Source organism: Topomyia yanbarensis, chromosome 1, assembly GCF_030247195.1.
Source record: "Topomyia yanbarensis strain Yona2022 chromosome 1, ASM3024719v1, whole genome shotgun sequence".
Taxonomy (NCBI): domain Eukaryota; kingdom Metazoa; phylum Arthropoda; class Insecta; order Diptera; family Culicidae; genus Topomyia; species Topomyia yanbarensis.
Genome location: NC_080670.1, coordinates 142,806,068 through 142,831,388, shown reverse-complemented (window position 1 = coordinate 142,831,388; position 25,321 = coordinate 142,806,068). Strand labels below are relative to the sequence as shown.

Genomic DNA, 25,321 nt, shown 5'->3' with positions numbered 1-25,321 from the left:
AGCTTAGGTAGACTCTATTCGTTGCTTCTCTTTCTTCTTTACAAACTTGAAAATGGGAAAGCTACTAGGGTTATTACATATTACATTTTATAGCCTAATATACTTATGTCGTTTTCGCTTGAAGCGAAACTGAGTCAGTTTCCAATCCCAACTGCTGTCAAAATGTATGAACTGACAGCGGTTGGGGTTAGAACCTGACTCAGTTTCGGGTTCAAGCGAAAACGCCATTAACTTACTGCGACTATTGGTCGCAAACCCGCAGCGCTGTGGCACAACGACGCGGATGGCAATTCGCTCTTTCATGCAACAAAATTCTTGCTGGCTTATAACTTATTTTCAATAGAGATTTTCTGACAACTAAATGGAAATATTGCCTTCTTTTTAGTTACTTCAGTTTTCTTTACAATTTCATCATGCGACAATATACTCATGAATAGTCTTCAAAATTTGGAATTATCAATCAAAAATGACCATTAAATCAAGCAAACCTTGTAGGTTGCTGTCAAGCAATCATTTTTTAAGACGTGGCCAAAGTCCTTACATAGAGAGGTCCTTGCTGGCGGATGCTACATGAAGTTTATTTAATTGGCCTCCATACATGTTACATTGAGTAAATTTTAAGTGATTATGCTTTGCGAAAATAGAGATCCATAAAAAGGCGGCCGTAAAATGGATTTGAAAGTATTTTGTTAGATAATTTTAGCAAATCCAGGTGAGATATTATAAATATTCAACATTAGCTGAGTCGCAAAGTTTTATAGCAACTACATCCAATAATTGTAGAATTCATAAAGCGTTATTAAAATGAGTTCAAAACCTTTTGTATTTGTTTTTTAGGACTAACAGCACTGCCGCGTAATGCTGACATGATTTAGATTCCCCCACTCCACGAGGCAGATTTTTAGACATTTGGCATAATGGACATTTGGCATAGTGGACATTTGGCATAACGGACACTTGGCATAAGTGATCTCACTGAAAGTGATGGCATAAAATACGAATGTATACACTCAAAAAAATGTAATCGTTATGCCTATTGATTTTACACATAGATTTTTGCAATTAGCAGTGGCAGATAGACACTATTTGCTGGCACATAAACCTAATGTGTGTATTTACAAGACATATTAATCTTACATTCACATTTCATAGCTATAAGGCACATAAAACCCGATTCTATAACAATACGCACATATAACTTATGTGTACGCATACATAGTTTATACAGTTGACACATAGAAGGCACGTGTGTGCGTGATAACATTAGTATTTCTTATTCATATGGATTTTAAGTTTGAAGCAAATAGAATTAAAATTTGGTTTTTTTCAGTGTAATCTATCAGGTGAATGATCCATAAGGGTAAAGCTGCACTAAGTAATAATAATGTGTTGTTATCCGATACCTAATATTGATTATATTTAGAGTGAATTTTTAACATTTTATAACTGATTTTGGCTTCTTTTGAATATTAGCAGTCCTTTTGAGTTTCATTTTTGAAATTTTTGTGCTAGTTCATTCTGGCAACCATGGATTCTTTGCTATGACATACGTTTTAGTATAGTATAGTGTAGAACTGCGATCCACCCGACGTATGTGTTGTTTGGCCATTATTATTATGATCACCAGTTTTGGTTTTCCATATAATGTTTCAATAAATTAAATTATCCTTATTATCTTTCTTTATACCATGAGCTGTTCTTTCGAATTATATACTTTATCATTTGTTAATTTCGTCATGATTTTCAAACGATGATTTATTGAATGAACTTACTTATATTCAACCGTCTGTTGTTACTGTGGCTGCCGACCCGCCATCAGAAGCGGCGGCCCCAAGCAAACCTGTGATCCACTCGTCTGCCCAGATTTCTCAAACGTAGGGGCTATAAATTAGTTGAAGTCCGACGGAGCGATAGCGATGTCGGACAGCACGCAACTTGAAGCGATGTGGCGTAGCCACATTAGTCGTTTTGTTTTTATTAATTGGTAATGAAGAATAAACTAAATTTTGCTCCAAGTTCAATTTTAGTACTTTTGGTAAACAAACTCATTTAAAGTCATTTAAATATTTAGGTAGTTGCCGTTATGCTCAAACATTTGAGCTGCATGCCAGCTGCTTACAACTGCTTAACTAACTTTCCCTCGAACGATGAACGTTATTGTCAAAATACAATCAAAACACATAATACATACAAGAAAGGATATACTCAAAAGCATCCTGGTAATCAATAACTTTATCACTACATATACTTATGCCAAACGACCGTTATGCCGAATTACTGTTTTCATTAACATAAAAATATTTGTACGGAAAGATCTTCAGCAGTAGCACGGCTTAAAATTATGCCGAATTACCTCACTTCTCGCACAGTCTTAGATTATGTATTTCCCTGTAGTTGAAAAAATGGCAAACGACCTCCAGTGTGATTACTTCTCAAAATTATGCCAAATATCCGGTATGCGAAATGTCCGTTATGCCAAATGACCGTTATGCCAAATGTCTATTATGCCAAATGACCTTCAGTGTGATCAATTCTCAAAAATATGCCAAATGACTTTCAGTGTAATCAATTCTCAAAATTATGCCAAATGACCGTTATTTCAAATGTCCGTTATGCCAAATGAACTAAAATGTCATCAATTCTCAAAATTATGCCAAATGTCCGTTATGCTAAATGACCTTATGCCAAATGACTTAATGCCAATTGACCCAGCTCCTGGGTAATATGGGATTATCGTTTGTTCGGGATAATCACACTTGAAATTGCGTCTATAAATTTGTAAGTGCTCACATATTTTCTTGATCAGTTCTTTATGAATGCGAGATCGCGATTGCATTGTTTTGTTCTTGAAATGTCGTGTTTCGTCGAAATAGAGAAACAAGTTGTAACATACTAGTAACAAGTTACTGATGTCAAATACGGTGAAGACACGATTTTATCAGCACCCGATTTTATCAGCCCCCGATTCTGTCCATCCCCGATTTTATCAGCTTTTGACCCGATTTTATCAGCTTCATATGAAAATTGATAGTTGGTAATTTGATGGGCTCTAGCAGACGAACCAAGTTGAATTCGAGTGAATCTTTTCTTGAGCATATTTTTCATATCCGAAATAAGCAGAAAAGGCTATGAGGCTATATCTAGGGACTTAAGAAGAATAATTTAAAATCTTCGGTTTCTTAAAAAGAAAGAAAAATATATGTCCCGATTTTATCTATGTCCCTATTTTATCAGCCTAAAACTCACCAAAGGGCTAACAAAAACGGGTCTTCGCTGTAATAATATGCCGGACGTCTTTTTACCAACTGATTTTAACCAAATAAGATGGCTCCAAATTATCCCCAAAATTAATCTATGAAACATCCCGTTGGACTAGTCTCGTGCACTATTCGTCTCGAACTTATTGTATTGGACTCTTGACAAAGTGGATTGTTCTACTATCCTCCGAACATCTGGTTCTTCACGCCCGCATTCGAGCTCTACGTAATAATTTTCTCCTGTGATTGCCTTTTGGGAAAACCAACTGTGGTCGCCAGACAGAGTGCTGCACAGTGCACAGTGGGACGAGCCCGGACTTAAGTCCATATATGAAGGTTATGCGATATTCTCACTAGTATTTTTCTCGTATCAGCTGAGCCTTCAGAGACATTTTCGCGAGATTTTAGGTGATTTGAATGCAACATGAATTTTTGACAGCTTTTTGAAGGGCATAACACAAGTGTTTTTTGCATTATTTGACCATAGGAACTACATACGGTTATTCTCGTTTTTCAAAGAAACGGTTGATTTTTTGAATTGCATTACTTCACCAAAATTATCCGTGTGATAAAATTACATCGTAAAATCGCCAAAAATAAGTCACTAGTTGGTTTAGTTAGTGTTTAGATAACTGTTTGTCGTGAATTTTTATTGAATTAGAACTTCTAAAGCGATAACAACAACGACGCCCGTGAATGCCCGCGATCACACTATGCTCATTTGAAAGCTTTTCATTTTCTCTTTAAAATGAGCCTATGCTAGTTTTGCGAAAACTTGCGATAAGCAGTCAAAATTTGAAAAAACTGTGAATGGAGACGCATGGTTATTACTGATATTTAATTTGAATATTCACTTGATAACTAGAATAATGACACTAATTTATGCAAAACTTTCAAATAGCATTTAGAGCATGATCTACAAGGGTTTTACTAGTGATCAAGAGTAAGGAGCCGAGTGGGAAGTATGGTTTTTAAGTGGTAAAAGAATGTTTAAAATTCAGTAAATATTTTCAACCATCTGAAATGTGTCATAAAATGTTTCATGAACTATTTTTGCTAACTTACGCAATAACCGTCAAATTGAGTGAACACAGTTGAGTTCTAGTCATTTGGTGAGACTATTTTATCCGAGTTTGCATAGCACTGATATAGCTTAAGGGTATGCGATATTATCCAAATAAAATAAGACCATTTTTAAATGAACCATATACGCGAAAAAAGGATTTTGGATTTATTTTTATTTAAGGTATGAAATAAGCAATCTAATTAACTTAAAACACACCTGCGAAAACAAAATCGTTAAACATCTTGTTGATTAGTGAATGTAAATCAATATTCCACTAAGACGCTCAAAATGTTTGTTTTGAAAATGAAAGAAAATGTAGTTTTCATACCAAGTATTATTAAACTGTTTAATTAAAGTGAATTAAACGTTCCTAAATTGGTCGATCACATCTTATTTGATCCTTAAAAATAATATAGTCATTTCTGAAGCCCCATAATGAGATGTCAATCAATTAATTTGAATACGGAAAATAAATTCCAAAATTACAATTGAAAAAAAATTATTATAAAAGACAAAATATTTACTTTTGAGCAACTCTAATAAGTAGTAAAGTTAATTTCTATTTTTATTACCAACATAGGGATTGTTGAATAGATTTAGCCTATAATTAAATTTATTGCTATGAAACTCAAACTAGATGAAAATTTGCCTTAACCTAAACATGCAGTTAAAACTTAAAACTACTGAACTTAAAACTAGAGATAAAAATTTTAATTTAAATGATTAGATACCCCCTAGAATTTATCGATCAACTCGATCTCTTATATACTCTCGTCCAGTCTGGGTTTGTGACAATGGTTAGGTACATGCATTGTATAACGTGTGATATAAAGTAATCAGCAGCACATTCGAAAGCCAGTTATCTTACACCCGGTCACCGATCTGGACGTGTGTCGCTATCGGTCGAATAAATTTATAATCGGTTCAAATCACCGTCCTCCGCTAATCAAAAGAAAGTCCGCTTGATTTCCTCATAGTCCGCAGTGTTGTCGTTTCGGCGGAATCGTGAGAATCCGCGAGTGTCCGCGTCGGTCTTCAAGTCTCGGTAATAAACAGGGATTCAGCGCACAAAAATGTCTTTAAATTTTTTTTTAACTTTCACAACAATTTTATTTTTAAGCCACCCTAATGTACAATAAAATTTGTTTTACAAATGTTAATATCAAAAACGATTTAGCACACGAAAATTAATATACACAAATTTTAAGAACGATTTAGAAAAAAAAAATTTGAGACACCCTAATGAATAGTAAATGTTCATTTTTGGAATGTTTTAATATCGAAAACGAATTCAGCGTACCAAAATTACGTAAAATCGTCCTATATGAACCGATACGGAAAAGTTTGGACTTTAGTCCACCTTTTGTTCTAAGTCGTGCCACTGTGCAGTGGCCGGACAAAACCTGTTTCAAATATTGATATTTTTATTTTTCCTAGTGTTCTTATGTATTGAATGACTTATTTTCTAAATTTTGTGACCACCGAATGAGAGTTAGATTTTTAATAGTAATTTAAATATCGCTGCGTCAGACAATTCTAATTAAATTCATTTTCGAAATCGCAGTATCTATCTTCACTTCAAAACCATGTTGCTCTATCGATTTAAATCTGATTTGAGCACAACTAGTTCCATTTTAAAAAGAATTTAAAGAACTTTGTACATCATTTCAACACGTTCGCTAAATTTGATTCTAACTATGTTTTATTATTACAAATATATCTTAAGTGTATTGATAGCAAATTCTTTTTTCACATATGTAGTATTCTGTACAATTAGGTGAAACAGTTCGGAACGGTCACTTATTATACATTCCATGAGAAATCATCTCTACTTTTCCAATTTCAAGGTCTCGTTTTGCCCTTTTTTGCCCGGAGGGGATTAAAAAAGGCATTTTTAAATGTTGCTGATATGGAGGAGCATGGTGACTAGTGCAAAATAACAACTGAATACGTAAACAAACACTTTTCGTAGAGATTAAAAGCTGTTTCATCCAATTATTATGTTGTTGATATAGCTAATCAGTAAAAAAGATTTATCATAATAATGGTATTATTGTAAATAATAAAGGTTCGATAACACTGTAGGGGAAAATTTATTTCATCTTTTATAACTTTCAACATTCAAAATGAGCTCTGTACCCCAAAATTACCTCAACATGTAATTCTTAGCCAGATTGGACAAAATTTTTGGCTTTGTCCGACTTTTGTTCGAACACCCGCCACTGTGCGCTGTTATCGGACTTCAGCGCATTTTAACACTACTGCGACACCATACGACTCCATTTGACGAGGAATACGATTCAAGCCAAGTGTTTATCTCTCCTCAAATATCCTAGTCTAAGTAACTATCATTGCATTGAGGCCTGTTCATATACAGACAAATTAACATACAAGTAAACAATGAAATGCCGCCTCCAGATTGTTAAATAATCCTAAAACTCTCTATAGTCGCAAGTATTTTGCATGTAGATTGAAAATCCCACAAAACATGGCACAAATATGCGATTATGGGATGGATCGTACGAATATAAATCGAATGATAAAGTTTATTCAAGAAAGAAAATACGAAGGCGAGACTTTGAGCAGCTTAAGCAAACTTACTTACCCCAATATCTCGACTATTATCGATGTGCACATAGATAACTTTACAGTGATAATTGGTGCGGTTCATGGTGAGCTCAATAATCTTTGGTTTATTCCGATCTTCTTCATCGCTTTCCCAGAACGTTTCCGTCGAGTTGTCAATCAAGGAATTGGCTAGTGCGGGTCGAGACGATACGATGAGCTAAACGATAAAACAAATCAAAATAATCCTCATCTAAATAGTAATTAAACACTTCTCACATCGAAAATTTCCGTGATATCGCTGAGTAAGTTGACTCTTATACAATCTTCCAAACATCCCTCAATATTGTTTGAGTAGGAATTTAGCATTGCCATCGATGGGATTAAGTTTTCATCACTCTGTTCCTCTGATTTCGATAAAATTTTCGATATATTACCGAACACGTGCGATCGATGTAGGAACTGATGGTCCGATTGCTTAAACTTGAGTCCGAAACATTGAACAGCAGTTTTCTGCAAAGAGGATCCTGAGGGCAACAGTAATGTTAGATCTGCTACCGTTTGCAACAGAAAATGTAAGCTTTGTGAAAGCGTTTGTGATAGAGGTCCGTTGAATTGATTCGATCCCGGGTGTTCGAGGCCAAGCACGCCTTCGTTTAACTTGAGCTCATCCTCATTGTCAAGCGTAGAATACGATAGGGATGAAATAAACCACCACATGATGTCGTGCAAACCAATGGGTTGGGTAACAGACCTCAACAGCCAATTCAATGCTTGTAAACTGTAAATGTTACAAACAGTTTTTCTCAAATTTCGAGTCATTAAATGGCGCAGCTTCTTCAAGTCATGTTTTTCTAGCATAAAAGTCATCGATGGTCTATTGAGAAGAGACAACGCACCGGCTTGAACATCCAACTTGTAAGCTGAGTTGGAACCATCTGATCCAGACACATCGGGTTTATCGTTTGTGATTTTGGCCTTATCACAGTTTTCTCTTGCATTACTGTGGTACAACTCTAGAAATTCTGAAAAGTTTATTTCATCTGGTCGTTTTCCATTCACCGCTAGGGCCGCTCGTGGATTAGTTTGAATGTTATTTTTGTCGTTTATCTTGCTGTTGATCTTACTTTTGTTTTTACTAGTAGGGGTGGAATCTTTCGAAAGGCTGTTAGTCAGTAAGTGATCCGGTACCAGTTTTTGCAAATTGATCGATGGATAATTAAGAAGATTCGAGTCCCCACTTGTACACGTGCACTGTTTCTTGCGCCTTAAAACCACGTTGCTGGTTACTTCGTGTTTGATTCCATTTTCTATTTTATTCTGTTGATTGTACTCTGTTACTAATTTATTTTGAGGTGTATTCCAACCTTGCCCCATGGAGAAACTGCGGTGAAATTTGCTAGTTGATGGAATGGCTGGCGAAATTAGTATATTCTTAGTATAAGTATCACCAATCTCCATTGAAGCATCATCAAGAACCTGCAAATACAAGATTACATTCATGTACGTTCAAAAAACATTTTAAATTTTCAATCGAAATCTTTACCTTCATGTCATAGGGATGGATATCAACCACATTCATTCCCAGCATTTCGTAAGTCAGATCGTTGTTGGTTTTCGCACCGAGTGTCTCCAAACACGATAACATGTCGGGAGGGGGCCACATCAGCTCTGAAGAGGAATCGTACAAATTCCTACTGGTATCCTTTTTCACTATAAATATTGAAAATATAATATTATGGCTCCAAATTTGAAATAAGAAAGCGAATGTAATATGCAATATTAACAAAATAGCTGGAGGGATATCCTGTGACGTTGGGTGGATTGATGCAGCGCGAAGCACTTTCAAATTGTTGAACAAACAACAGTTTCAACAGTTGAACCTTATAGCATAACAGTCGAAGATGCGTTTATGTCTTTTAAAATGGAATCAGAGTGACTAGAAACTATGACAAGACAAGCTAATTGGTAGCTGCTGAAGAACGATGTAATCCGAACATTGATTGTTGGCTACAAGGTGGAAATGAATGGGATACAGTAAAAGGTCGTCAACGAGTTCATATATCGTGACATGTGTTAACTATATTAGCTGCGTGGTGTGTCGCGGGTACGAATAGGACTTTTTACGATTTTCATTGAGCCAAATGGATGGGACAACTATGATTCAGTGGTGATACAAAATACAATCCAACAGATAACTCCGTTTCCGACAAAAAAATCCGTATGGGACTCTTATGCTTGTATGGGTAGTATACTGCCGCTATACGCATAACTGGCCCATGTCTATAGGAAATCCCATAGCACATGGGACTCTTATGCTTATAGCGGCAGTAGGATTGTGGGTACCAGTAATACCGGTACCAAAAATCCCGGGAATACCGACCCATTTTTGGTACCGTAATACCGGTACTGAACAAAAGCCAGTACCGGTAGTTTCGGTACTATACAATTTTTATGACAAATATGTGGACTTTCTAGGGGGATCTGTTTCAAAATATCGGTCTGCAAGATGACTTTTAATTATATTAATTTGCTTTCTAGATAAATCGTTGGAGGTGGAGTCATCATCATGATAATTCTAGAAGTTAAAGTTTTATTAGCGACAATCTGATTGGTTTCTATTATTCACTGGGTGGCGCGTAATAAGACTATGGTCTAAGTCATGTCTGTATTTGGTTTGCTCCTAAATCTTTACCTATAAAAGAACGAACAGCGATTTAGTAGCTAACAGTTTTAGACTTGTTGAACTGCTTCAAATGAGGTGATTTGTAATTATTGGTGATCGGAAAATTCAGCAAAACTTCACAGTCTACAGGAAAGCAAGGAGCCTTGATATGCATTAGAGAATAGTAGGCAAACGACATAAAGGTCGAAACCAATTTACAGAAAATCAAGAGAGGAAATGCGAGCAACCTGCTCGGATTTACTGCCATTCTCGCTTTGATTTACTGTTGTTAATAGGGTTTCTTACATTTACCATCTGTTCAAGTCGACGAAAGTCGCACCACTTAGCAGTTATTGATTTCAAAGTGGCCTAGATTTCGCAATAAAAGAAGGTGCCCTATACGAAAAATATCTTCTATGAAATGAGTCATGCCATTCCGAAACAATTTAAAACAATAAACATGTTTTTTGATCAGCACAAATCAATCATCTGAGAATAAGATCATCAGTTAAAGTAGTAGGCAAACGACATAAAGGTCGAAACCAATTTACAGAAAATCAAGAGAGGAAATGCGAGCAACCTGCTCGGATTTACTGCCATTCTCGCTTTGATTTACTGTTGTTAATAGGGTTTCTTACATTTACCATCTGTTCAAGTCGACGAAAGTCGCACCACTTAGCAGTTATTGATTTCAAAGTGGCCTAGATTTCGCAATAAAAGAAGGTGCCCTATACGAAAAATATCTTCTATGAAATGAGTCATGCCATTCCGAATCAATTTAAAACAATAAACATGTTTTTTGATCAGCACAAATCAATCATCTGAGAATAAGATCATCAGTTAGAGCATTCAATTTCACTTTGAAGCTTTTTTCGATTTTTTTTTTAAAAATATTCAAGTGCCGGTACTTTACCGGTACTGAGGGCTTCAGTACCGTAGTACCGGTTCTCGCCCAAAAGGGTCGGTACTGCGAACCCTAAGCGGCAGTATAGTGCTTGGTATGTTTGAATTGTGCGCAAAATATTCGGCGGCATAATGGAGAATGGCGCACATACATGAACCACGAATTGTATCAAATGTACAGACAAACTAAAATCGGAAGACTGATACAGCACGTAGCCCAAATGCTAGAACAAAGAGCAGCAAAATTTGTGTTCATCAGATATCCTGGAAAGTGTCGTCGATTTCAGGGTCCACGAGCACTCGCTGTGTGCAAACGAGAAAGATGCACAGATCCTCCGTACAATACGATTAGCGACAGGCGAAGATTGAATAAAAAAGTTAGTCTGAAATATATTTAGTGGTGATTCGGAACACCCGGATTGTTCGTCTACGATGATGATGCGCATACAAAATTATCGTTGTGGATCGCAAAACAGCATACTAGAAGGGCTTTTGAACCAATGGGAATGGATACCTTTTGAAAATCAAGAACACTAAACATCAGCCATGATTCTACTCAGATCCAACCACGTATTTCGTCCATATACCAAACTCTCCAGGTATCAGGTAAAATTTGTTCAGCAGTTTATCTGTTTAACACAAACCAGTGTGAACGTGACGCACTCATGTCAAAATATGTTATAACGTCCATAGCCCTCCGTTATAAGACCGAAACGAATGTGTGGCTTTGGGAAGCTATGATGCAGAGGTACTGTGCCACAAAGTTCAGGATTGGTTGACCGAGACGTGGCTCGACAATCGTAATCTGTCTCGTCAGTTGTTGGTTCAGCATTTGATGTCTACCGCTGTGACCACAATGCTCTCAACAGTCATAATACACCGGGTGGCGGTGTGCTTATCGCCGTTCGCCATGGTATGAAAGCCATGATCAATGATGACAGGGCGAGCTCCGAGTAAGTGCAGTTACTAGTGAAACTTGCCGATTGCAGTCTGTTTCTGTGCATCGTGTTTGCCACCTGATAGAATTCGTGATTCCAGCCTGATCGATGTACATCTTTCCTCCGTTTCTTGCATCACCTCGATCGCCGCCCCGACTGATTATATTGTCATACTGGGCGACTTCAACCTACCTGACTTGAGGTAGTGCCAGGCAAGTAATGTAATGGTTTGTTCAGGTCACATTTTTTTGCTTACTCGAACTTGCAAATCCATCGCCGTCAAACATTCTCGAGCACATGATAGACAATAGACAGAAAGTCTCAGGGAGCGGATGCTTGGCACGCAGGTAGCTTACTTCAAGCTACCGGTCGCGGAAGCCAAAAAAGTGAGCGATAAAAGGAAGTTGAAGATCGGCTGGTCAGTATGCCCAGTAAGCATACCCCAGCCGCCTTCAGTGGACCGGTGTTTCAAATGTCTGGAGCCAGGCCACAAGTCATACGACTGTAAGGGCCCAGACAGGGGCAAGTTGTGTCGCCGCTGCGGCGAGGAGGGACACAAGGCGCTGAAATGCGAGAGGGCACCCAAGTGCCTTATCTGCGCTAGTAAGAAGCAGGGCCGCAACCATGTTATGGGCGAACCTGCGTGTCCCTTCGGGGAGGTCGGAAAGAGGAAGCTATGAACGTCACACAGCTGAATCTTAACCACTGCGCACCCGCTCAGCAGCTGCTGTGGCAGTCGGTCTCGGAGTCGAGGACAGATGTCGCCCTCCTATCCGACCCGTACAACGTCTGCCGATAACGGCAACTCGGTGGCGGACGGGTCTAGGATGGCGGTAATCTATACAACGGGACGGTTCCCGGTTCAGGAGGTAGTACAGTCCTCTGCGGAGGGTGTCGCGATTGCCAAGATCAATGGTTTGTTCTATTGTAGCTGCTATGTCCCACCTATGTGGCCAATAGAACAGTTCAACCAGATGATCGACAGGCTTTCGTCTGACATTTATTTATTTTATTTATTTATTTATTTATTATTACTTCAGCGGACCTCGACGGATCTTATTGAAGGAACCTTACATTTAATGTACAACATCGTAAGCTTATATACAGTAATAACACACATTACAATCAAATTTAAAATTCATCACCAAAACAATATAAAAGCATCAACGAAACTACATGACACAAATTTCAATAAGAATTATGAATTCATCTGCCTGGCTTCCAAGTAGTAGTACGCATAGTTACAAATTTTCGAAAAACAACTCCTTGAGGCCAAGTTGTGGTCCGCAAAGCCATTGGCATCCACCTATTATCCACATCAACTTAAAATGATGCATACTCCAATGTATCGCAGTTTTTCCATTTCGGGACAAGTTTCGTTACGTCGATGTGATCAGTTTCTTTGAGGCCAAGAGAATTCGAAACCATCGTTGATAATTCTGCTTCGGTTACTCGGGCATCGATGTTGGAAAGATAGAGCGAAAACATTTGCTCACTCTCTGTCGGAGGATGCTGCGGAGAAAGCATCTCTGCGGTCTTGTTTCTTCTGAAACTTTCCGGCGATCTTGATCTCGTTTTATGGTTCAGTGTCGGTTCTGGAGTAGAGTGATAACACTAAGTTTCATTCGTTGAAGGTAATATCAAGGACAGAGAGTTGAGAATGTCGTCCACTTTCGTACGCAAACAAGATATTTCTTCTTCGATTTTTGGTTGAACGGTGTCACGAAATTCGTAAAATTGCTTTAAACACTCGTTACACATCCAAATAATATTGTTGCTGGTGAGTGACGATAATCCAGCTTCTGATATTCCGACACAATCTGCGTGAAATGTCTTGTTGCAAACTCCTTCACACACCGTGAACAAATCAGCATCATCGATTGCTTGTGAACACTTTTGGCAGTCCATTGTGTTATTTCGTTTTATTTCGATATTGTGAACAATAGCGAAAAAACATTCAACTAGTAGCGAGCGAGTTTATTTCAGCAGTTATATCAATTTCTTTTGCCCGTTTGATAAAACTAATGCGATCCTTCATTAGAGGAACAGCAGACGAACGGGTTCGTAACACTTTCCGGAGTTTATCAACGTATTTTCACGAGTAAAACCTATCTCAAAGCGGAGCGAGGTATTATGCGTTTTTTTACGGTGAACACAACGGCGACATGGTGGGTCGGAAGCCGTTTGTCATAGCGGGTGACTTCAACGCTTGGGTAGTGGAGTGGCAGCCGCTGTACAAATAGTAGGGGCCAAGCGCTACTGGAGGCGCTTGCGAAGCTCGACGCAGTGGTAGTCAATGATGGTTCCGCTAGCACATTCCGTAGGAATGGGGTCGAGTCGTGGATTGATGTAACGTTTTCCAGTCCGAGTTTGGTTCCAGATATGAACTGGAAGGTAGACGAGGGCCCATAGGGATGACCTAGCAATACGCTTTAAGATCAACTATGGTGTGCAGTATCCGAGGGCGGGTAATCCCTGTCAGGTACGCGGGTGGAAGTCCAATCACTTCGACAGCGAAGTTTTCGCCGCGGCCCTAGGACTGGAGGCCAACACCTATAGTCTAAGCAGGGATGCGCTGGTAGCTGTCCTATCACGCGTGTGCGACGCCACTATGCCGAAGAATACCCTGCCAAGAAATGGCAGACGTTCGGTATATTGGTGAAGTGCAGAGATTGCAGCCCAACGATCAGCTTGCCTACAAGCTAGACGTATGATGTAGCGAGCCCGCACCGGGGAGGTAAGAGTGGACCGCCGTGATGTGTTTCGAGCTGCGAAACCGGCCCTTTACAAGGCCATCAAGAGCAGCAAGAGAGTGTGTTTTGACAATTTGTGGGAGGATGCCAACGTGAATCCGTGGGGCGATGCCTACAGGATCGTGATGGTAAAGACCAAAGGGGCCTCCTCAGCCCCCGAACGGTCGCCAGAACGGTTGGCGAGAATTATCGAAGTACTCTTCCCGTCCCGAGCCATAAGTCCCTGGCTTCCTGCGCCGCAAGGCACGGTGGGTACAGACAACATGGTGGCCCCGGTGACGAATGAAGAGCTACTTGCAGTAGCTAATTCTCTAGCAGCGAACAAAGCTCCAGGGCCTGATGGAGTCCCAAACAGCGCTCTCAAGACAGCAATCATGGCGAACCCGAACATGTTCAGGTTGGCTATGCAGAGATGCCTTGACGAGTGCCGTATTCCGGATAGATGGAAAAGGCAGAAGCTGATACTGTTGCCGAAGGCCGGGAAGCCGCCGGGTGACCCATCGGCGTACAGACCAATCTGATTGACACGACGGGCAGATTGCTTGAGAGGATTATCCTCAACAGACTAACTCCATACGCAGAAGGTACGGATGGCCTGTCAAGTAATCCGGTCGGTTTTCGAAAGGGCAAGTCCACGGTGGACGCTACTCAGTGGTAAGGGCTGCCGAGATAGCGATCCAACGGAAAACGCGAGGTATTCGATATTGTGCGTTAGTGACACTTAATGTGAAGAACGCATTCAACAGCGCAAGCTGGGATGCCATCGCGCTCTCGTTACACTGGTTTGGTTTGTCGGTGGGCCTGTACCGGATCTTGGAAAGCTACTTCCAGAACCGTGAACTATTATACGAGACCGATGCCGGTCAGAGAAGTGTTCCTATTACCACAGGAGTCCCGCAAGGTTCAATCCTGGGCCCGGTATTATGGAACCTCATGTATGACGGGGTTCTGAGACTAAAGTTCCCTCCTGGTGTGAAAATCGTCGGCTTCGCCGATGATGTCTCCCTGGCAGTCTACGGGGAGTCAATCCCCGAGTTAGAATTAACGGCGGCACACGCGATTAGCATGGTGGCAGAATGGATGAACGCGAGAGGCCTAGAACTCGCCCACCACAAGACAGAAGTGGTTATTAATAACCGTAGGTCGGTACAACAAGCAGTTATCCAAGCGGGACAAGTCGAGATAACCTCAAAGCGGAGTCTGAAGATTCTTGGGGCCATCATAGACGACAACCTGACCTTCGGCAGCCATGTCGACTAAGCGTGCAAGAAGGCTTCGACGGCTGTTGCGGCATTATCGAGGATGATGTCCAACAGCTCTAAGGTGTGCGCCAGTAGACGTAGGTTACTGGCAGGTGTCGCCGTATCTATCCTTAGGTACGGTGGACCGTCCTGGGCGAGTACACTGGAAGTAACCAGTTACCGTCGCAAACTGGAGAGCACCTACCGCTTGATGTGTCTCAGAGTGATATCTGCCTACCGCACAGTATCACACGATGCATCCTGCGTGATAGCGGGCATGATGCCAGTCGGGCTGGTCATTCGGGAAGACGAAGAGTGTTTTGAATTGCGAGGCAATAGGGGAGTCCGCGAGCGTGTCAGAGTGACCTCGGTCGCCAGATGGCAGCGCGAATGGGATAACTCCTCGAGAGGTAAGTGAACCCACCGGCTGATACCTAACACATCGAGCTGGGTGGGAAGACCCCATGGGGAAGTTCACTTCCATCTGACACAATTCCTGTCAGGTCATGGCTGTTTCCGACAGTACCTCCACAGGTTTGGGCAAGCGGAGGCCCCAGTCTGCCCAGACTGCCAAGGTGTTGACGAAACTGCGGAGCACATACTATTCGTATGTCCCCGTTTCGACGTCGAAAGAGGAGCTATGCTAGACGTCTGCGCCTGGGACACAACCATTGATACCCTTATACAGGGGATGTGTCAAGCGGCGGAGAAGTGGAACGCAGTTTCGACTGCTACCACTCAGATTGCCTGCAGGTTGCAGAGAACATGGCACGCCGAGCAGCAGGCGTTGAGCATGACTAATTTGGGATTGGTTAGCTAGAGCGGAATGGGTTATGCGAGGAGAAATGAATGAATGGCCTGCTCATGCTGAGGCAAGAGTGGCACAACGGTGGCAACCGCGATAGCCACGTCGATGCATGACGATAGAGCGAGTGAATAGGCGGATGATAGACGGATGTATGGTCTGTTCATGCCGAGATGGGAGGGTCGTAACGTAGCGTATATTGCTGGTACCTATCGCTACTGGCACCTCGAGGCGTGGCAGAGGAATGTAGGACGTGCGTGAGTGCGAATGTCAGGCACGAGTGAGCGAGTACGTTAAGTACTGCCATCCCCTCAGAAGTAATGTCGAAAGGTAGTTCCTGGGGAAAGATGGCGGAGCCCAATGGCGTTTAGTCGGTATGGCCCCCTGGTTGAGCCCGACACACCCCCAGTACACCCCGTGTGATAGCTTGGCATCTACCAATAGCACGTGTACTGGGTAAGTACGTAAACTGTATTCTCCATTGTTAAAAAAAGACAGAAAGTTTGTGGTTACTGTGGTACCTCTAAAAAGAGGCCAGTTGCGCATTATCTGTGTCTTTTCTACCCGGACGATCAGTAGTAAGCAGTCAGACAAGCAGCCAGCTAAAGGGAGCTGAGGAAGGAACACGATCATTGGTCGGGTAACGTAGTGGACGGCTACATTAACAAAGTCGTCAGCCAGCAGCACGCTACACCGCTGCTATCGAGAGCCAACCGGCTTCAGACTCGCTCAGCATCTCGAGTCAGCACCATTGGTTCGAGGCACGAGCGAGCAGACGCAATACCGCTGTTATCGAGAGCTAGCCGGCTTAGACAGACGCGCGCAGCATCATCGGTCCAAGGTGCGGACACGGACCATCCAAATCTTGCAATTTAATTGCATCAATAGAAAAAGAATTGATTAGAATATTTTCCTAAGTGAAATAATTGCATGGCCAAATTAGTGTATAGATATGATTTTAACACAGCGTTTTCAACGGTCGGATTTTCCGGGCTGATAATTTAGGCGGCAACTAGCGACAACGGCAGCAAAGGCAGACGGGATGCCAGCCTAGAAATTTAGAAGACAAGCGAGTGAAGAAAATGACCACAAGCTTAAAAGGGTGATAGGAAGTTTTGTTAGAAGAACATTGTTAGTAGAATTGATGATTGGCCAATGAAAACGATTGTAGTGCGCGGGCGAGGGAATTTTGCGGTGAATATTAATGTGATGAAATGATGGAGTCGGTTCTTTTAGTGTAGATCTGGACAAACCTTGATAAACTGATCAGGCAGAACCTGCGGCGGCCGACGAGTAGCTGGACAAAATTAAAGGTGGAAATTTGGCAAATCCCGTCCGGATTTGGCGCTAAAACCAGATTTTAGCAAAGTGTGTTTGGTTTCGGAGATCACTGAAGAATTGTACTTGCACTGAAGAATTGTGCTACGATTGGATTTCAAAAAGTCTGCGCTTATCAACAATGCCATATGTATTCTGCTACATCAGCGCAGCTCTTCGGAAAATTAATACTGTCATCAACGAGAGTCGACGTGCATTGGACCTCTGCTTTGTGAGTGCCCGGTATTACGCTCCGTGTTGCTGCACTGCTCCGACTCCGACTGCTGTGTCCAGCATGTGCGTCATCATATAGTAAACATTAAAGACGTCACAAGCTCTGTCGTCTACAATTTGGAAAAGGCATTCTACGACAGCATCGTTAGCAGTGTTGGATATAAACTGGCACGAAAATCTTAACAACGACGACGTGAAATATGCTGAGATATCATTAAATGGATAGGGAGCGAAACTAAATTGGCCAACAATTTCTGAGAAATGTAAAGCACAATATCTCTCGCTACCGGAACATTTCCTTCCTGTTGGAAAACGTCCCATCCCGCAAAGAATCTATCGGCCTAGTAATATATCTCCTCTATTTAATAATGTCAAAAATACATTACAAGCAGGCATTGCATTTATCACTCACAGGGGCGGATCCAGAGAAAAATTTCGGGAGGGGTCCGAAATTTCGATTTTTAATTGAACATTATACAATTCGTAATGCGTAATAACCTTGTTTAAGGAATATCAGTTTTGTTGATCAAATTTGATTTGGAATAATTTTAAGTTTGTAACTTATATGAAATTGAAACTAATTAAAAATTTCTCATCACGTAAAATAATTTCGGAGGGGGTCCGGACCCCCAGGACCCTCCCCCTGGATCCGCCACTGATCACTCATATTAATAAATGCGTCGGGATAATTTGCCGCTTTGACAATAAAAACTCACATTTTCACTCAAAAAGTTATTGGCACTCATCATTCTCTGGATAAATAAATCCGTCGGAAAATGAGCGAATGAGTTTATCACGAAATCCTTTTTGCACTCGCTGCCTAGTTGGCGCTGTTCCAAAACACGAAAAAACAAGTTTGTCGTTTTTCTTGGAAATGAGGTGTATATTTTTAAACTTTTATTGATATCCACGAAATTGAAATAGTATCACCTTCAGATAAATTTTATCGGGAAAACTATTCTAACGCTATTTGTGGAGACGAAGAATTTTACGACTCATCTTCGGCCTTATTCTGAATTACGTCGAATCGTTTTTTCAAACGAATGTGATTTGCATTCTGAATAACGACAGCAAAATCAAACGGCAGCACGATTCGATCGAACCACATTCGTTCGAAAAATCAATCCATCGTAATGCGTAAGAATAAGGCTGATTATCTCGAAAAAGATGGACATCGGATGAGCTTCTTCTCGCTTGAGAGAATGGTAATCAGCAGGCATTGCATTTATCGCTCATATGAGTAAATGCGCCCGGATAGTTTGCTACTGCGACAATAAAAACTCACATTTTCACACGAAAAGTTATTGGCACTCACACAACTTCTCCGGATAAATAAAACGTGTTATTTCTCCGGATAAATAAAACAGTCGGAGAATGAGTGAATGAGTTTATCATGGTATCCTTTTTTTGCTCGATGCTTTCCTGTCGTTATTCCAAAACACGAAAAAACAAGTCTATCATACTTCTTTGCCGCTTTTCTTTGCAATTAAGTGTATTTTTTGATGTTTTTATTGATTTCCACGAAATTAAAATTTTATCACCTTCTCCGGTGAGAAGGAAAAAGTCAAATAAATTTTATCCGGAAAATCATTCTCACGCTATTTGTGGAGGCGGAGAATTTTGCGACTCATCTTATCTCGGAAAAGTTGGACATCGGATAAGCTTCTTCTCGCGTGAGTGAGAGAGAATTACAATGCCTGGTAATCAGAGTTACAAATATTCAATTTCATTAAATGAAAATTGATTTTATTCAGCCGAAATTATTTTCAATATTCAGTGACGTAGCTGAAAACGTCAAACGAACAAAACGCCCATTCATCCATGCAGATTTTCATTCTTCTCCGATTATTTCACGAAGCGACCGTTCAGCAACGAACCAAACGCATCAAAGTAGCCTTTGGCATAATGTAAGAATGATAATGTAAGCGATGATAACTCAGCTGTAGCTGATGTAACTCATAGCTCTATAATGTGCGTAGTCTTATCCCATTCTGTTACGCTCTGTTCACTCTCAATACCACACCCATGAAATTCTGCTGTGCCTGATAGTGGCCGTAAGCATCGACTCAGCGCTGAACCGATTTGCAGTCGTCAATCCCCGGGTTTCCGCTCCTCGTATCCAGAAAATTATATGGTGTACTGCTGAGCTCCCTGCAACCCGCTTACAGTCTGCAGGGTACGATTTTTCCCGATTCGGGAACGGCATGCCTGCTAAGGCTTCTGCTTTCTCGAAATGCGTTTTCTCCCGATTCGCTAACGGCGCGACTGTGGTAGGCAGGTCTCTGTCCTCATTTGTGGAAGTCCTGTCCCGTCCCTCACATCTCGACAGCTCCTTGCTGCGGCTGCGAGTTGTCGTGGGCCTTCCTAGACAGCTCCTGGAATACTACTAACGCTGGCTGACAGGGCACGATTTATCCCGATCGGCCAACGGTGTTTTGGAGCACAATACTCGTAGTTAGCAGGCTGCAGTCTACCGATATAGCTGGATCTTGTTCGTTTAGTCGGCTTTGATATCCTTCGCGTGGTATCTGCCTTTCTTTCCGCTCAAAACGTCTTCTAACATGTACAGGTTCGTTCCGAGGATTTCCTTGATGATGGCAGGAACAAATTTCGGTTCTAGTTTACTGTTTATCTGTTCTGCTTTCGATGAGAGTACAAATGAGCGTCTCCATACCAGATCTCCGACCTTGAATGCTACTGATCTCGTGCGAAGGTTGTACCGCTGTTTTGCTCGTAAGTGCCTGTTCTTGATGCGTTCAATCAGCAGCTTCTGAATCCGGCGAATGGTCGATTCCGTGCTAAGGTGCAGTTGTTCAACCTGAGATTCACACAGTTCAATGTTGGATTGTGGACTCATTACATGGTCTGAGCTAGTTGGTTTAAAATCTCTCAAGGATTCTTCTTGAATCACCGCCTTGAGACGAATGACCTTCCCTCTGTGTGGTGGAACCTAAGTTGACGACGTGACGTAGAGCCAACTCATGGGTCACTTCTTCGTCTGTTAATAATCCATTTCGAAATAATTCGCGTAAGGGTTAAAATAAAATTATCGTTGGCCAGACAATTATATGCACAAAACCAAAATCTTAAACCAAAAAATATTTCGCTAAACGGTAATATACTTTTGTGGATTTTCAGTTGGGCGCCAATGTTACATGCGACTGTCGAGGGGAGAATGAAAACCTCGATCATTCCCGGAAAGCTCGTAAGAGGCACACAAAAACTGAAAAAGCTAAGATCCATAACGTAAATTTTCACAAACATAAACTTTATTCGCTTCTCATTCTACTCTACCTCTTCTTCTTTCCTTTCTACAGCTTCCCTTTCATCTCTCTATACTCTATCTCCTCTCTCGACGGCAACACTCCTCGTCGGAGCTGGCATACTTAAATCTACCTTACTTGAAATTCTTGTCGAGCCTGTCCGTCGCCTTTGCACGGACGTAATCATCAAGCGGATGAGATGCTGGAGCGATGTGTGCCACCTTACCGCGGACTAGCTGTCAGCCCCTTCGATTTCACACGTTCTGTGCGATTTCACCGCAGACTTTTCGCGTCCGACGCTAGAACTGCACCGCTGGTAACGATCACAATGTACTTTCGTTACTCCCCACTGTGTTGCTGGTCTGCCTGACATCCGTGCTCCAGCAGAGAAATTCCGGAAGCGAATCCCGAGAAGAAACATCCGAGAAAACTCTGAAAAAGAACCCAATCACGATTTCGTTAGCCCTTGCTCACGAAATGATTTGTGTGTGATTTACCTCTTATTGAGGGTCTTTTGTATGCTTCTCCAGCCGACGTTCCCTGCCTTTTCGTAGGAGAGTTCCAACCGTCCTGGGCTTGAGTTTCCACCTGTCAGGTTGCAATCGTTAGTGGCCAATACGTAATTGTAATCACGGTTCGCTTACCGAATTGATTTTTATCGACAGTTTGTCCAGTGCTATGTCTTCGGGCCGATATTGCTGGTCGTATTTCACCAACAGGCGACGTTTTATCAGCAACTGGAGCTGGAGCTGCTTCGTTCGCTGTATCGGTTTCTCTCGTCCCGAGAACGGCGTGCCCGTTGTAGGCTATGTTCCATTGACCAGCTCCACGTGTGTTTCTTCTCGGGCACGGCCACTGATGCTACTAGCTTTTCCAGAGATTTACCTAGGGATTATCCATAAATGACGTAGAATTATATGGGAGAGGGGGGAGTTTTGTATTTTGTGATGATGTGTGACGACAGGGGGGTAGGGAGTCATGTCATGCTACGTAGTTGTATTAAAGGAGAATAACTAACATCGTTTTTATTTTTTTTTTTAATTTTAAGGGGACAAGGGGGGAGGGAGAATTACCGTTAAGCTACGTATTTACCAGGGGGGGGGGGTATTTAAAGGGTTTGTGACGAAATGCTACGATGGGGGAAGGGGTGTTAAAAATCACTCAAAAAATTCTACGTCATTTATGGATCGTCCCCTACGGCTTTCAGAAGTCCAATCCCGTCCCTTGCGTCATGACAGCTTCTTTCTGCGACTACAAGTTGTCCTAGGCCTTCTGTGGCAGATCCTTGGGCAAACTTTTGCTACCGGTCGTGCCAAGTGGCGATGTAGTTATCAAACGTTGTTGCTTGTATGACTTTCTGATTTTTCTCGTATCGCAGAAGCTGGCCTGACAGCTGCCGATTTTCAAGGTAGAGAAGTCTTGGTAGTGTTTCAGGCGACCGGCTCACTTCGTGTTTACACTCTAATCTGTTTTCTTGTACTTTATATGTTGTTGATTTATTTTGCTCTATGGGCTATACTATGATACATTGAATCAAAACGTAACAAACGAACTGTGCAACTTTAGTATGTGGCGTCATCTGAACAGAAATAAAATTTAGAATAGCTTGCACTTCGACGTCTTCTAGATGACAACTGCCCACCTACGAAAATTGTCGGTTAATACACCCATTCGAAGAGATTGCTCTCGAGTCACGTTCGTCTCGTCTAGATTGCTGTACTAGCCTAGACCACCCGTATCTTCAAGCCCACATTCGAACTTTATATAACTCTCTTTGGGACTATTTTTCAGGAGAACTAACTTTAGTCGCCACAACGGTGTTACCGGATTTCATCGTATTTTCAACGGTATTGCTACAGCAAACGACTTCTATTTGACGAGGAATACAATTTAAGCTATTTTTTTTATCAATTCTCAAATGTAACCATTATTGGGACCAAAGAAAAAAATCGCGTAGATTTCGATATTAAGGCGCATAAGTCCGACTCATATCTAAAACTATGAATGCGTCACAGTATCTGGGATGTACAGCACGATAAAGATCCGAGAATCAGAATGCGTCATAACGGTCTTAGACGTACTTTGTTTAAAAGCTTTTCAAATTATTTAATTTCTGACCCATCCTTTTTTATACGCTTTAATACTCTTTTGATATTTTTCATTTCCAATGAACGTACGAGCCGCAATCCTGGGTGACGTATTTTGTCTATTTTTTACATTGACAATTTCATGGAGCCGGAGGAGAGTGGCAAAGCGGTTTTATCTGCAACTAAAAATTGTGTTTTGCAATATGCAAAAAGAACTCAAAACATTTTGCATTCTCGTTCTCGAAAAACTACAAGAGGCAGCACGAACTGTAGACGCAGGACTATACTACTTAATATAAAATATTTTCTTAGTACATTTAGAGTAATAATGAATCAAATATATTTCTTACGTATAGTTTAAGCACAACCAATCAACATCGAATGTTACATATTGATTCAAATTTTTTTTTTTTTTTTTTTTTTTTTATTTCAATTATAGAGGTTTTAACCTTAAGGTCATTCGCCTCTTCGGGTTAGAAAAATCTCTTAGGAAAAATTTCTAACCCTATGTGCGGGGTCGGGACTCGAACCCAGGTGCGCTGCGTACAAGGCAATCGATTTACCAATACGCTACGCCCACTCCCCATTATTCAAATTTTCTTGGTTATCAGTTCATTTCATTTGTGGTAGGTGATCGAGTCCCATTAAACTTATTTGAGAAGATCTGAAGAAAGAAGACAGAAAACCGTCACCGGACTAATATCTGGAACTAAATCTTTATAGCACAAGATCAGCTTTTAAAAATTGTAAAAACTTTTCGATTGTGTCTGGTAAAAAACGCGGACTGGTGAAGAAAAATCAAGCTTTCTAGTTATATTGTGCCATTATTGTAACTTTCCTAAAGTACGTATACAAATGTAGCGAATTCAGTGGTTTTAATCATATATCGAATCGAAAACAATATCTATTTATGGACTTAGATGCGTTTTGGCAACGGTTTTTGTAGTATGTACCTATTAGCACAAAATAGGATAGGCTGAGTGGAAATGAATCACGTGAAGTGGAAATGAACCAATGAATTGATCGAACGTAAATAATAGACTTTCGTTGTGCTTTCCATCGATCCGCGTAAATTTGTTGCTAAGAAAGTTTTCGCTACGAAGGCACATATTGCTATCATGCAGGTTACGCATGCAAACGCTAACAAACAGGGATGCCTCATTGAAACTTGTGTTTCGGTCAAAAATATCTGATTACCATCTGTGATAACTGAAACACACAAAAAATCTGTGAACATCTGTAATACATTTTCGAAAAACCTGTGAAAAATCACAATATTTCCAAAAATCTGTGAAATTTTCATCAATATGCCAAAAATTTACCCTCTGTGGAAAATAATCTGTGATCAAAAATTGTGAAAAAAAAATCTGTGACATTACAGAAACATCTGTGAATATGGTAACCCTGCTATTAAATTAGATATACCTACCTACACATTCGCCTCAAACATTGAATCCAAGCACACGAAGCAAAATGAGTCAACGCTGATGATGATGGGTAGAGCGAAAGAAACAGCTAGTACCGCGAGACTATGTTAATCGCGTTTGAAAATGAAGCTCGAATGTACAAGCGATTTTGTGTACGAATAATTGTGTTCGATATTGTACATAAACACTACATCGCTGAATTATATGCGTTTAAAATTGGACCTTTTCGTTACATACCATTTTTGTAGAATTTGCAAAGTGTACCCCCTTATCGAAAACAAAGACGTAATCCTACGTCAAAAAAATTGAATGTGAGTCAGAAAACATGATAAAATACTCTTAGGTCCCCTAAAATAGTTTGACAAATCCGGATCAGAGCTGATAAACTAGAGTGAAGACAAAATCGGTGCAAACTAAACAAAACCGGGGGCTGACAAAATCGGGTCTACCTTGTATTAAGTTACCACACTGCAGAGCAAAACGTTCCCCTGGTGAATACGCGTGGATGTCCAATACTATATGTTATGTCCTTATATAGTTTCCTTATACTACATTTTTGGTGTAGATCCGGTCTGATCGACATTTCTGCCCTAAGCCAAAAATGCGTGCCCCCCTCAACCCAAATTTTAAACTAGGACGAATAAGCGCATGTGCGCCATTTGAACACCTTTTGCAATATAAAGAATGTCATCTGGTATTATTTGGTATCATTATTATTATCATTGGTTGTTGCATTTTTACCTTTCCGTTTCCATAATTTACCTTTATGCTAATATTTACCGCCTGTTTTTTATCATCAT

The 25,321-nt window shown here is 40.8% G+C and overlaps 1 protein-coding gene across 1 annotated transcript in view; it reads right to left on the bottom strand.

The window, feature by feature from the left end:
- LOC131696395 (E3 ubiquitin-protein ligase highwire) overlaps positions 1-25,321 on the bottom strand; it is a 131,057-nt gene that overhangs the window by 4,127 nt on the left and 101,609 nt on the right. Inside the window, exons 27-29 of the mRNA XM_058984942.1 lie at positions 8,435-8,601; positions 7,168-8,367; positions 6,929-7,108 (exon numbers count right to left, since the gene is read on the bottom strand). Of these exons, the coding sequence (XP_058840925.1) occupies positions 6,929-7,108; positions 7,168-8,367; positions 8,435-8,601 (1,547 nt within the window). The remainder of the gene's footprint in view (positions 1-6,928; positions 7,109-7,167; positions 8,368-8,434; positions 8,602-25,321) is intronic.